Source organism: Fundulus heteroclitus, chromosome 8 (assembly GCF_011125445.2).
Source record: "Fundulus heteroclitus isolate FHET01 chromosome 8, MU-UCD_Fhet_4.1, whole genome shotgun sequence".
In the NCBI taxonomy this organism is placed as follows: Eukaryota; Metazoa; Chordata; class Actinopteri; order Cyprinodontiformes; family Fundulidae; genus Fundulus; species Fundulus heteroclitus.
The window spans coordinates 1,488,146-1,503,306 of NC_046368.1; the positions used below are offsets into that span (position 1 = coordinate 1,488,146).

General features: G+C 37.0%; 1 protein-coding gene across 1 annotated transcript in view; it reads right to left on the bottom strand.

Moving 5' to 3' along the window:
• si:dkey-112m2.1 (transmembrane protein 132C) overlaps positions 1-15,161 on the bottom strand; it is a 226,139-nt gene that overhangs the window by 52,570 nt on the left and 158,408 nt on the right. Inside the window, exon 5 of the mRNA XM_036139828.1 lies at positions 9,076-9,265. Coding sequence (XP_035995721.1) covers positions 9,076-9,265 — 190 coding nt within the window. The remainder of the gene's footprint in view (positions 1-9,075; positions 9,266-15,161) is intronic.

Genomic DNA, 15,161 nt, shown 5'->3' on the forward strand with positions numbered 1-15,161 from the left:
CTTTTGGGTCCTTATCAACAAATAACAATCATGACAATAACATTAATATTTGATAAGTGCTTTTCATTTTTCATCTCCTCCAGACAGGCATTAGCTCCTGTTTAATGTTACTAAAATGCTAACATGTTAATATTTTTGGGACAGTACATACTGTAGAAATAAAGAATAGCTACAGGTGTAAAGTAAGCATATAAGGTTCTCTTTACTTGTTTTCTTCAAACAACAGGAACAAAGCTGTTTATTCATTCTCCTAGTTGCCTCGGTAGACTGCCATCTGCCAAGCGCCTGCATGCAGTATGAAAAGAAAAGGCAGAATCTGGCCTACATAAAACAACTCTAGAAGAATGTGCTTACATATGATCAGAGAAAAGTTAATGCAGAGCTTTGTGTTAATGTCCTTCATTATAATATTGTGGGATGATGAGCACGAGGCTAACGATATAGGGTTTCAAATAGAATTAGTTTCAGAAGCTATGAATAAAATGCTAATGATTGCATTTGGGATGTACTGTAAAGAGCTATGGGGGCCACAGTGGCTGTCTCTTCTAATGAGAGAACAGAGAGGCACAGCGCGGCAAGAGGGGGATCAAAAATTCATGGGAGGATGCGGTAAAAAGTGGCACACTCTCTGCTGGCAGGTCTTCCACTGTCTTTTAAGATTGTAAATGAAAAGCTTTCATGGTTTCTTGCTCCATCTGCTGCGTTAGATTCAAGTTGAGATTGTTGCATTTCCGCATCGTACATTTCTTTAATCGTCTCTGAAATGTCAGGGGAAACACATTTTACTTTATGGAAACAATATACATCATTTGTTGGGATGATACAGAGCTGACATTTACAAGGAGACTTCAAAGACCTCGTACCAGTATGGTATGTTCATACTCTTAGAGCTGGGTATTTTTTTGCATCGAGATTGCGTTTTCTCCCCGTGGATTCATTGGCATACTCCAAAAGTCTTAAAGCATGGCTGTATGGTTAATTGGTCTCTCTAAATTTGCCATAGGAGTTAATGTATGCGTGCATGATTTTTCTAAAATCCATTTGGGTCTCTGTGTTTCCCTGTAATGGCTTTGCGACGTGTCCAGGGTGTTCGCCCCCTCTTGCCCCATTACCACTGGAGAAAAGCATCTGCCACCCAATATGGATGGATGGATGGAGGAAATTTTAAAAGATCAGCAATTTTAGGTTTAATACAAAGACAAAATCAAAACATGATTTTTTTTTTTTATCTCAGGATGCTTCTGAAACTAATCAGCCTCATATAAAAAAGGTATTTTAAGTTAGATGCTCATTTTGAACGTTGGCAATAAAATCTATTAGTCTATCAGAACTAATAATATGTTAATACATTATCTCATAACAAAGAAATTAGATTCAAGCAATACAGCAATTATCTATTTGTAATATAAATTCTTCCTGATTTAAAATGTATTATTATAAAACTTGATTTATTTGTTTTTCCTTTTTCCCCCCTGTTTTCTAAAGTCCTTAAAGATCCTGCAGAAAAGCAGAAAAAGGCACAATTGCTGTGATTATTGACTAGACTACAGTACAAATTGTTCTTTGCTGTTGTAAGTTGTCAGTGATCTGGAGAAGAAGACTTATAAGCATAATTAAGAGGAATGAGGTGGTAAATAAATTGCATTTTTTAAAGAAACCTTTTTATCGCACTTGCTGAAAATAGATACCTCGTATGTAGGCTCAGTACAAACTGATAAAGTAAAACACTCCAATGGACATAGAAAACCAAGAGAAATGTGAAAAGAGTAAATTACCAAGAAATGCTAAGACAGCCCAGATGTGGGATGACAGGAGTAAAACGGGCTGGAGTAAACTTCGAAACAGAATCTAGAGATAAACCCAGACAAACGATAATGACTACAAACGATAGAAGGAGGTCAAAAACGTACACAGTGCGGGCATTTTTCCTGAATCAATGTCAACAATAAAACCAGTGAATACTGCATATAAGTGTATTTCATTGGACTTTCAAGCGATCGAGCAACAAAAAAGTGATTTATAAGGGCATAAAGGAAATGATGCCTGATTTAATTTTTCCAAATAAAAATCTGAAAAGTGCAGTGTCCTTACATGGTCTCTGGGGGCGTCTGTCCAGGCCAGCTCAGCCTTGCCTGAGACCCAGAACAAGTTAATGGCCCTCACCCATGACATTCTGTAACTAATGAAAAATAAATAAAAATGCATGTATATATATATATATATATATATATATATATATATATATATATATATATATATATATATATATATTGTTTTTTCTTTTCAAGATATGATTGATACTGTATTCTATCAACTACTCTGTCCTTCATGTTCTCCCTCACTCCCTCATCCCCATCTGCTTCATACTTTTGGATATTTTCCCCCAGCGTTATTCTTTAGAACAGTTTCTAGATGAACTTCCTGCTGTAAAAAACAGAAGTGATATGAATGCCAAAAGTACGTTGTTAAACTGTTACATTTTTCTATGTAATAATTTGAATTAAATTGGAAATATTTATATCAAATAGATACAAAACTTTTAAAATAATGTTTAAAATAACGTCTGAATTTCTGTACTACATGCAGTAAATGAACTAAGAAATCTTATCAAAATCTGAATCAATTATATGGTGAAATCCATACATACCAAATATATTTTGACTATGTTTTTGCTTCCTGTGGTAAAGTGCATCATGAAATATGTTCAAATTGGTGCTGTGTCTCACAACATAAACCCTAACATGTATATAAATGTGTTTATTGAATTGGCCCTTTTGGCTTTCCATACATGTTTTGGTACAAATAGTTCATATTTCGGGCTACTGCTTATGTGACGTTTATATTTCAGCTCAAAATCTCATGGACAGAATCTTTTTTTTTTTTTTTTTAGCAGTTAAGGCTCTACAGCAGTATTTTCATGTCATTGACAGCTGCTCACCTCCAGCCGTAGCTCCTGTGTGCAGGTACAGCGGTGAGGCCGACCCATGTCAATCTGGAGCAAGTTACAAAATACCGCTGCTATTACCGTTTAACAGCCTCCAAACCTTTCCTGTCCCAACCTGTTCTAATTAAAACTTCCACTCTTAAAGATACACAACATGTCTGACAGAGACTAGAGTTTGTTAGTGCCGTTAAAAAAGAGAACACAGGGTAGGCTGCACCTGAAGTTTGAGGCGTCTTCCTCAGGTGACAGTCTTGGTACTGTTTCTTTAGGGATCAGCTTCCTGACCCAGAGTGGAGGGACCAAATGAGGCTACATATTCTACTTGCACCGTACCGCACTGTGCATTTTATACATTGACGGAGCAGCTTAGTTAACTCAATGTCAGAAGTTATGTCACCAGCTAAGCCATTTTGTGGGATGAATGGGCTCTTCTCTACAACTGCGAGGACAAATGGGAGGTAGAAATAATTAAAAAGAGCTTTATGTAAATTAAACATCACACTAAACAGGTGTAGTTTGAAAACAGAAAATCATGTATTCCCATAATTTCATAGTTGCAGGGCCCAGCTTTTGGCCCGGAACAACTGTCCCAGTTTCCCATCCGTGTCTGCAGCCATGCTCGTGACAATCTCCAACATGAGTATTTTGGAACAGTGACAACAGAGAAAGCCATAAGAGGTCCTGCTGACAGTTTGCCTCCAGTCATGCACAGGACAGAGCAAACATCTGCAAGAAGATGCTCTGGCCAGATGAGACCATAATTATAATTGTGCTCTACAGTTAAAACCTTGTGTGTGGCTGAAAACCAACAGCATATCACCCAGAACACATCTATGCTTAGAAAGATGCCGGTCGATCTGAGTAGTGAAAAAAATAACCTTTCATTTTAAGAGTGATTTTAATCGGGTTAAACAGACATTCCCAACTTGTAGAAATTGCCCCGCAGAAGCAAATTCCCAAGAAAGATTTTATAAACATAGCAAACTGAAGCTTGGCTTCTGTTCTGAAGCATTACACTTTTCTTGTGTTTTCTTTCTTGTTCTTGTCTTTGTGATCATTCTCACACTTTCCCTCGTGGTGCCATTAACACAGTTGTCATGGTTATCTCCGAGTGCAATTTTCAGTAGCTGTCAAACTTTGACAACAAAGAAGAAAAACACAAGTTGTTGATTTTACATTTGGCAGACATGTATATGGTGTGGATGTGTACTATCCTCCATGGGAGAGTAGGCCAGAAGCCATACTAGTGAGATTAAAGTTATATTAAACACAGGTGTCTACCATTTGTATGCACAGACAAATACTGCATAGTAACAGGAATGAAGGACGTGTGCTCAAACATGTATCTACAAAGCTGAATAATAATGTTAAATCCAAACTAATCAAACTGTTTATTTGAATTCAACTTAGCTTTCATGTAGTGATTACTTTGGTCTTACAAATCAGTAGTTACTGTAGCCCTTTTGCCCTTTAGAAGTATAGTGCACTTGATGAATAATGAAACACTAAAGTATTGATGCCATTTATCTTAACACAAAAGTCAAGATAAAAATCTGGCCTCCAACGCAAAATTGTGTTTCCTGACGGTATTTTTAAGGTTGACTTACAAAGCAGCTCTGTGTGCTTTACTTTTACTCAAAAGCCTCTGTTTTTGTTCTGATGCATGGAGAGTCAAAGCAGCAATCTGTGGATTGCTGAGTTTTGTAACTACAAAGACAAGAAGGCATGTTAAATTTTCCGATTTGCGTTTTGGTTATTTATTTCATAAATTAAATTATTGTTTAAGAAAGTGCATTTTATTTACCAAAGTAAAAAAAATATATATTAAGTCTGTTGTTTATGTGTTTTTTGTGTTTGTTGTTTATGTGTTTTTTGTGTTAATCCTGAGCTGGTCGGTGTCTGCCTAAAAGTTAATTTCACTATGGTAAAACATGGTGACAATAAAAAGATTCTTGATTCTTGAAGGCTACCTTTGTCTGATAGTGTGACAAAAAAAAAAAAAAAACAACAACAGACAAAATCTGTTAGGGAGCAAATGCTTTTTCAGTAGCAGAATGGATTACTTACACCAATAAGCACATGGACAGCATGCACACTCTCAAATAAGAGATTATAGGTCTGCAGCAAACACTGAATATGGCGGGATGCCGCAAGGAACCCGCAGCAGCCTTTGGATCAAGCTTAGGAATTTCATGAGCCAAATAGGAAAAGTCAGGCGCCAGACAGGAAAAGGTTCCGGTGAATGTGAGAATAAAATCACTCCACCAACTTACGCTACCTTGACTACTGTAAACAAAACGGCAAAACAGAAATAGAAACACGTGGAAACGGAGGAGATTATTGGAGGATGAAATAGGATATTTATGTGCAAGGATAACAAGTTTAGCCCCAAAATAATAAAACCATAGCTGTCTTTTAATCATTTATGAGGGATAGCAACAGCAAGGAGCACATGTACTTCTGTTCTGACGAGCACTGTTTCGGTATCCAGCGCCGCAGCTGGCCGCTGTTTCCCTTGGAGCTGTGTGTGTGTGAGGGTTTGCCGAGAAGCCGCAACAGATCGGGACCATAACCCGCACCGTCGTCAGTATGAAAGATTCATACAGGCTTCCTTAGCAAGTCCTGCTGTTGCACTGAGAGATGCAATAGACCGAGTACCTGAAGTACTATTTAATTTTCAACATAAGGAAATTGAAGATAATTCTTCATCAATATCCCCAGGAGAAGCAATGGCTAGTGAAATAAGTAATTAAAAATACACATAAATGCCACCTTTTGTCGTTTGAAGTAGTAATTAATGTCACGCTACTAGAAATCTGGCCCACAGAGAAAAATAATCACTAGAGCATTTAAACACACAATACCTCACAAAAAAAGAAAAAATAAGAAAACAGTTTGACTGGAGACTGAACTCACCAATTGAAGTGTTGGGGAGAGAGCTGAAATTGGAAAGTTATATTAAATCATTGATGAATGTGGGGACCTTGTACATTTTGTGTGCATGTGGTGGAAATGTGTGTGTTTGTCCCTCCTCTGTTATGATGCACGAGTAGAAATGTAGCATTACTGGTTTATTTCCCAAAGACATCTATGAAACATTTTATTAGAGAAATGGTGTTTTGTCAAACCACAGTGTGAACATCTGTGCAGATATAAGATGATTGCATTAGTTTGAAAACTCTTTGGTCAGTCGTGGCAGATAAAGCATCCTATATAAAATGAATTTGCTCTACACAGTTTTTATTTCTTATTACTTTTGATTTATTTCCTGTTTCCTTTCTTTGCAGGTTCTTTCTTTTTAGACTTTTTCCCAACTTTAAAATAAACTTAAACAATGATTTTTTTACTTCAGAAAATGTTGCAGGAATACTGTTGAATGCCATTTACAACACCTTTGTGTAGTACAGGAAGATTTGAAAAATAAATGTTTGGCTGGTAAAAACAGTAAATGGATATTTATGCATTTTATGCTTTCATTTTTATGCATACAATTAAAAGTTTGAAATTACTGGCAAAATCATAGGTTTAATTAATTAATCAGAGACAAGAATCAGCAGTGAACTGTGGCCTCACCAAATTACTACGGCAAAAGTTCATAGAGTGCTTTGACGGTATTTTCCTTTCATTGACTGTTAGCACTGAAATCATTGAATTATCAAATTTATAAAATAACTCTTATCTCGCTTTAGTATACTGGGATTTTCCTTTAATTTATGGATAAAAAACAACAACTATACAACAGTTTATCATGTTTACAAAGTCATTATCAGAACACAATATGTCTGCTGAGGCCACTTGCTAATTCATCAATATGTGAAAGATAAAAATCCTAATTATATTAACGTCTCAATCAGCAAACTCTATACTTGTATTCCCAAGCTTACATACCATTAAAGTGCAAGGTTTGCACTAAAAAGAACATTCATTGTATTCGTATGGAGGAGGGGTCTGCAACCTTTACAATCCAAAGAGCCATTTTTATGCTCAGTCCAGCTAAATAAAAGTTGTTTAAAGGTGCAAATGTTACATGACCTTTTGAAAAAGGACAACTTATGCTTTATGACAAATATCTACTATACATTTTATAGAACCAACATTTAATTTCTATTTTCAGGTTTTGAAAAAAAGGAAAACATAAAACTTTTGCAAGAAGAGGATCAATACATTGTGTTATGGGATGTTGGTATTGGTGGAAAATGATTTTAAAAATAAAGCACATAAGAAAAACATATTTAAAAATATTTTTGACATTTTTAGTGTCATTCTGTTGTGAAAACCCAATGAAATGATTTAATAAAGACCTAAATTTATTGTCAAATCTATATTTAAAAAAAAAATGTGTGTTAGTTACTTATCATTTAGATAAAGAAAAGAGCTACTCTTGGCTAAAGAACTGCAGGTTACAGACCCCTGGTGTGGAGGGCCTGAAAGGTAAACAAATAGCTAGTCTGTGACTGCAGTTTGTCTCTCTACTTACAAGTTAAATTCTAGTTTTAACAATCCTTCCAACACAAGGAGAACGTTTTGCAATAAAATGTCATGGGACAAAAATGGCTCATTACCAACTCCCTTGTCTTCACTAAAAATGATTTGAATGTCTTCTGAAAGAAACATCACACAGAAAACAGTGTCTAAAAACTTACGACAGGATCACAGATTAAAATGGCTGTTTCAGTTAAATCAAAAGATCTGATCATTTGTTAAGAAGAAAAACCTACAAGTTATGTTTATTTTATTTCTTTTCTAAAAAGAGTGGGCATGAGGTTATTTTTTGCTTATTCAGCCTGGAATGTTTTTTTCTCTTTGCTGAAAAAAAGCCTTCTGATGTACTGAATTTGTATTTCAAAGCACTCAATGTAACACAAACCTTGGCAGATTTCTTGAAACTTTTCTTAAATATGATGACTGTGGGTCTTTGAGTTTTGTGTGATATATTTCTGTTGTGTGTCCAAGAGATTTTAAACCATAACTCTGCTCTTTGTCTGTTTTATTTTGTTGCTGGATTTAGGAGGATGAGGAGGGGGAGGATGAGGATTTAGGAGGATGCCGAACTCTAAGTAAAAGACACAGATTTATTTAAGGCATAGAAGTAGTTAGGTACATATCAACTTTAAAATTTTCTATCTTGTGTATATGAGAGAATTTTTTCCAAAATAATCTTCTAGAATGTTTGTGTCCTTTCTGAAAGGTTGCTTGTACGTATACACAACACCATTTCTAGCAAAAAATGAATTGAAAAAAAACTCAAAATGTAATAGCAGCTTTTCCAATCCGATGTACTACAATGATTAAAAACACAAAGAACAGCAAGAGGCATTGTATTTCTGCTTAAAGATTTCTGTCATTTAGTTAGATATTTGGGGTTAAGAGAGTTGGGTTAAAGGTGTTGCTATGACGTGTGTTTTCAAATGGTTTCATAATGGTCATTAGGTTTAAATGAAAGATAAAGCTGGAAGCCTCACCCCTGCGCACCTACATCCACTGATTGCCTCATCTAGCGTCTGTGCGCCTGCCAATCTTCGTCAAGTTCTCATTCTACAAGACTCTGCTTATAAAGCACTCTACCAATGGATTCCCCTGCTCTTCAGCAGAGCTTCGAACCTCCTCCACTCCATCTCCTACATCACGCTCTCAAACTTCACCTGACTACTTCTTCTACAGCCTCCACCACCAGTGTCCGGTCCCCGGGGGGAAGGCTTCACTAATCCTAATCCTATAATAAACATCCAAGATCAGACATTCACAGCTTTCACATCTTCTGCCGGGGTCCGAGCGCCAAAGAACGTTTCTAATTTATGCCAATAAATCTCTCTAATTGCCTCTTATTGTCTATGTGAGTCTCTCCAGATAGAAATACACATACAAATCAAACATTTGTTATCATGTGGGGTATTAAGTATCCCATTTGATACTATTGTGTTATTTTTGAACAAAACTGTGGTTATAAAAAGTCTGTTCATTAGAAAAAAAATATTATTTTGGGTCTCCAAAACTTCTGGTTCACTGCTACTGCCCAGGTAAGCCCTTGTTAAACTCAGGTAACAAAAACGTGGTCTAAAATTGGCCTCAAAGGTGCATAAAGTGTGCACAGGGGAGTTAAATTTAAACAGCCAAAACAACTTTTTCCTTACCATGGCCAGTGGCACAATCCCACCGAGGTCCTGCGGTGCTAGACGGATGAGAGTCTGCACCTCACTGGTCAGGGTGCGGGTGAGTGGATATTCCACCTGCCATGTCACCTCCCTGCTCCCCTGAGTCACCATCAAGCCGTTCACCTCCAGATCCACCTGCAGAACACGCTGGTAGCCCACTGCTTCAACCCTGTGACAGAGACGGGGAGCAGGCATGAGTTTCTGACAAGAAAAGAGCAATAAAGCAAAGGTAGAGATAAAACAGTCTGAGGCTAAATGAGTATAGCTGTCTTTCAAAATGTAAACCTACAAGAAGTACAGAAGAAGGAAGGAAAACAAAGTTGGAGAGATATACAGCAAATGGGGGATAAAGAGATGTAACGTTGATGTTAAATAATGTCAAAACAAATTTTTAAGACTAAAAACATGTGTACTTTTTCAGAAGTGAATTTCAGCATTCTCTGGTATTGTGTAAAAACGGCACGTTTCCTTGAATTCAAATGTCTACAATCGCATCTAAATCTTATGACATCACCATTGATATTCCTTCTCAGATCAAACCAAAACCCCCATGCTGTCAAAAATAATATTAATGCATTTTTTTCCAGCACAATACGGGACATCTTTTCCTGAGACTGCCAGGACCGAGATAATAATTTTCTCTCTGATGTAAATGCAAACAATGCAGGAAAAAAAAACAATGAATGCAAAACAATATCCTTCAAACATTTGATTTGCTGAAGGCTTTGTATGATTGAGCCAATGCATTTCCCTTAGGTGTCAATGTCAAAACTCAGTTCAACACCTTTTCCAACAGTGACATGCTGCAAGCAGTACTGTAGACAGGATCCACTGTCTTGACAATTACTGTTCATACTCCGGGATCTAGAAGTGGTACTCATGAATACCCAACGGGAGGGAAAAATAACTCACACCTCTTGGATAATTTTGAAAAATAAACAGGGGGAGAGACAATCAGAAAAGCATGTCTTTACTTATATTATGCTTATGCTTGCTTATGTTATAATCCCAAACTGTGTGTTGGTTATTTGGGGGCAAACTAGAACAAACCTGGAGAGAGCTCAAACTGAGCGAGAGGAGGGGGTGAGTTGGGCAGAGACGAGGTCCAAGCTTTTCATTAAACATAATTTGGGTTAGTCTGTATTTACGTCTCCTTCCAGTTCTCCCGTATGATCACACTTTCAATGCAAGCCACACTTCAAAGAGCTTTTTTTTTTAATTTAAGGATGGGCTATTAATAAAAAGGAAAGAGGAGACCACTTATGGAAAATGCAAATCAGTTTGGATGAGGCAGGCACAAACAGAAGTTCTGGGTCAGTCAGAAAAGCTTTTCAGTTTCAACTGTAAATATTATTAATATTTGGTGACACTGGTTCGTCTGGAAAAAGCCACAGAAAGCTTTGGTTTGGGTGATCCAAGGTGAATATTGACAGAATCTGGAAATATGGTAGATTGTAGCGCTCAGTTTTATTTTGAGTTTTATATATGGGTGCTTGAACTGAAACACATTCTCTCCCCCTTCTTTTTAATATTAAAATATTAATACATCTCTTAAAGCCTCTGTTTTGTTAGTTCATTACAAATGTAGTATATCGTACATGCTTTGAGCACTCAAGGGAGCGTTTGAGGTTCAACCCACCACAGGATACCAGTTCAGTGTCGTGTCTGGCTTCAGCAGACCGTGAAAATACAAGATGTTTTGTAACATCCGTGTGCAGACACGGATGTTTTGACTGTTGGGGCTTGGATATAGGGCAGATACATTTCAGTAGAGATGTTTACATAGACCTATTTGTGCATAAATGTCATATTATTCAGGGCTTTGGGTTATTTAGTTTAATTGTTTTTTAAGAGTGCAACAAATACATTGCAACATCACGTGTTTTCATTGTGGAATTTATCTGCCAGACATGGTTACAATTATAAATAAAAATTGCCTTCCAGTACTGTCAGTTAACTGCTCTACAGAACCTCCTCGATTTACAACTACACTCAGTGAGTATTAAATATTTGGATATTAGAGTGTCGTCTAAATTGCCGGATTTAACAAAACTTAACCACATCCCTCTTTTTAAAGAAAATAGAAGAGCTTTTTTCTTATGAATAAGTCTTACACACACACGTGCACTCTCACAAACACCTACAGGTGCTTGGATTCAGTTACTTACAGATCCACCTGTATATAGAAAACCCCTATTATTATCTTAAGCTTTCACTTTATACATTTCTTATTACATAATACTACATATTCTTCTGTGATGGTGTTATTTGTTCCTGTAATACTTTTGTGGTTCTTTTTATATCTTTCTTTGCCATTGTAGAAACAGACTCAGAGGATGTTTTATTGCTCTCTCCCTTTCTTACTGCCCTCTCCATTTCCTCTCCTCTTTTTCTTTAACCTTTTTTCCCTTTTACCATTTTGTCTCATCTGCTTCTCTTTTTTTTCCTCTTCTACCTTCCCATTTCTGTGTCCATTAAAGATGAAATAGTCCCAGCATAAAATTTAATGAATTGTTTTGCATATATAAATCAAGTGGAGCACTATGGCAAAAGTAGTAAAGCTCCACTTGTGAACGTAAAATCACAATCTGTAATTGTAATATGTTAGGCTATCTTTGGCATTAAGACAACAATTCTTAATGCTACACTTCCAGACAAGACACCGAAAAAAATAAGTAAAATAAATAAATAAATAAATAAAAGCTGACATATTTAGAAGCACCTGCACTAATTGTAATAATTCCTGTTTGTTTCTGCCTGAGAAGCTGCTGTGTGCAGTCCAATGGCATCACTCCCTGCTCCCTGTGCTTCACTGGTAATCAGAACTGAGTGCTTACACCTGCGGCAGCTCTAATTACTGAGATGTCACACCTGGGAGGAGCACTATATATATCCCTGATGCTCCCAGTGTGTAACCGCCAGATTCTTGAAAGTCATTGTGTGAGTAGCCCATCCAGTGCCCATCCTCCTGTTACCGGTTCTCTCAATCCACAGAGCAAGTGCAACCTGCCGGTATCTGAGAAGGTTAGTGGTCTTTATTCAGTGTTTCAACTTCTTCACTGAGTTATTCCTGGCTGCTAACCTAGTTCTCCTCTTTGCAGTGATGCTGATATGGGTTCCTGTCAGTTCCAGCTCCAGCAACACTAGTTTTAAAATAAACCTTTTAAAACGTTCACTTCTTGTGTTGGCTGTATTATCGAGTCTCCAGATTCTGAGGGTTGAGCATTACACTAATAGGTCCAAATTGATTTGGTTGGTCTTCTGGCACATAAAAAGCATATATTTTTATTGGGTTTACTCTTGGGGCTTTTGCACAAACTTTCCACATTTTAATCCCAGATTAAAAGTATTGTTTGGAATTCTTGTCCTGGTGGAAATCTGAGTAGTATACAAGTTCTGATTACCACACAGTTGATCTGAGGTAAGTATTTGGAGGATGTCTGTATTGTACATTTTGTCAACCACAGCTCAACGCAGCATGATACAACCACCACCTTGCTTGACAGACGGTACACTGTAGATTTGAATGACTCATTTTGACGATTCCAAACATTTCTTTAGGCATTTTCCTGAGCTCAGTATTTATCCCATCTGACCATAAGACTTGCTTTTAAAGGCATTTGGCTTGCTTACAGACCACCACCAATTTGCACTTGATCTAGTATTCCTACACGTATTTCATTGGCCCATTACTTTGAGGCATTTTTAAAATCTCTAAATCAGATGATAGCAATACATTTTAGATCTGGAATCTTCTGTTTTGTTCAGCACCCTCTCAGTCCATGGTAATGTAAAACTCACTTTATTGTGCACAACGACACCAGTGTTCTGTCTATTTCCTGTTCTTGCCAGGCATCCGCATTGGTGGTTGTTGACTGATGTCTGAACAGACTTGATTTCATGTGACAGTTTAGGTCAGAAGCTCGTTATTTGGTCACAACTGTGTTCCATCAGGACAATGATCCCAAGCACATACCGTTCAGCTTCTGCAATGGCCTTCTCTTAAAAATGTGTGATATTCCAGGTTCTAAGTGTTCACTTATATACAGAAAGCCTGTAATTTATTTTTTTTTTCACTTTCTTTTCTCAGGTATAACTTTACACATGTCAGCTTAAATAATAATACATATGATTTAGCAATGGTATCAAGGTGTTACTCTATTGAATATGTTACACTATGTCTGTTGGTTGTGCTGTTCTTTTTATATCTCTCTTCCCAGGCGATGAAGCGGACAGATGTTTTATCATTCTTTCCCTTTTATCTCTTATTTCTTTCACCTCTTCTCTTTCTTTTTTTTCTCTTCTTGTTCTTCCTTTACTCTCCTACTTTCCCATTGTAGTGTCCACATAATTTGAAATTCTTCCCGCAGGAATCACAATAAAACTATTTACATGCATAAATCAAGCAGAGCACTATTGCGAAAGCTGATAAAAAAAAAAAAAAAAAAAAAAAAGTTTGATATTATTAGAAGACAAACCTGAACTAGAAAAATTTGAAATTTTTGTGAAATGTAACTTCAAGAAAACTGGTAAAATATTCAGCCAGAATGCCATTGGAAGCCTGTTGGTGGCTTTGAAGAAACATTTGGGTGAGGTACAACTTATCAACTTATTATTTAGCAAACATTAGTTAGGGGGCATGTGTGTTTCAGAATGTGTGACTGTGGTTTGGAGAAAACCCAGAATTAAATCAAATTCCTGCATCAAATGTGTCTTATAGTTATATATGGTTCATCCAGTCATCCTGAAAAGAATGGCTCAAATAGATAGAAAACTCAAAATTCTGACGTCGATGCAACAGTGAGGAAATACTTTGCTCAATAAATCACCTGGTAGATTACACATGTTTTAGGATGCTAGCCACAAGTTGCTGCAGGATCACCCTAAACTTAAGACTGGACAAATTCACCATTGTAAGAGTTATGGGCATGTTCGCACACTCCTGCACACACTGCCGCAGATCTCCATGTGGATATCCATACAACCAGAGGTAGATATAACATAATGAACGGAAAAAAAAGAACAAATGGTGCTGCTAAAAGTGAACACTTAAATGTATTATGAAGTAACTGTGACAAAATTGTCTCATCAATAGTCATCCATTAAATTCGATTCATCAAGTTTACCACTTTTTACAGAATTATTGTATTTCTGAGACAGAATGCTGTAGCGAAACAAAGCTCCACTACTTTCTATAGCTTTACCCCTTGCTGAGCACAGGGATAGTGAATGTAGTGATTATGTAGTTTGCACTTTTAGTGTGCAATTACAGAAAAATCAATTATCTGCAACAGGCATTCAAGCTTTACAATGAAGCTGCAAACAATAAGAGCTTTAGTGCTGAAGTCTACAATACAACACTGCTTCTCTTCCTCCTAAATCTGCCTTTTTCTATACTGGATTTCAGTCGTTTTCAACCTCCCTTTGGACATATTTGCTGACCTGCAGTGAATTGTTGCTCTCAATAGAGGGCAGTCCACTCACTTTCCTTCCCACTGCTTTTTCTTTCATGATGCTGGGATGATGAATGCCTGCAGCGTACCGGTCAGAGAGGTCAGACTGCTTTTTTGTGTCTCATTAGAAACATAACTGCTGTGTTTGCCCTGTTCTCTGTGCAATTAAGAAACTATTTAATACAGTCTCTTGCAACTATCATTTTCTCCTCTTTAATAAGTAGATTGTGATCATAGGAAGAAAGCAGACAGAGAGAGAGAGACGTTAGAAGTGAGTGGGAGCAGAGCTAAAGAAGCTGACAGAAAAAGCAAAAAGTCCACGGGGATTACATAAGTTACTGTGCTCTCAAAAAAGGCAAATGGTGACAATGCCCCGGCTGAACAGCAGGGTTTTGGGGATGAAATGAGGTGGAAAATCGGTTATGTCAATTTGAGGAGGCTTTTGAGCCATCACTATTTGTCATTTGTTGAATGGAAAAGCATGCGCAACACAAGCTAAAAGAATCCACTCAGAGGAAAAATACTTGCTTTTTCAATTCTTTAAGATACATTTCAAACACTCTTGTCACAACAAAGCGTCTCTAAGCGAAAAGCAGCAGCACGGAAAAGAGG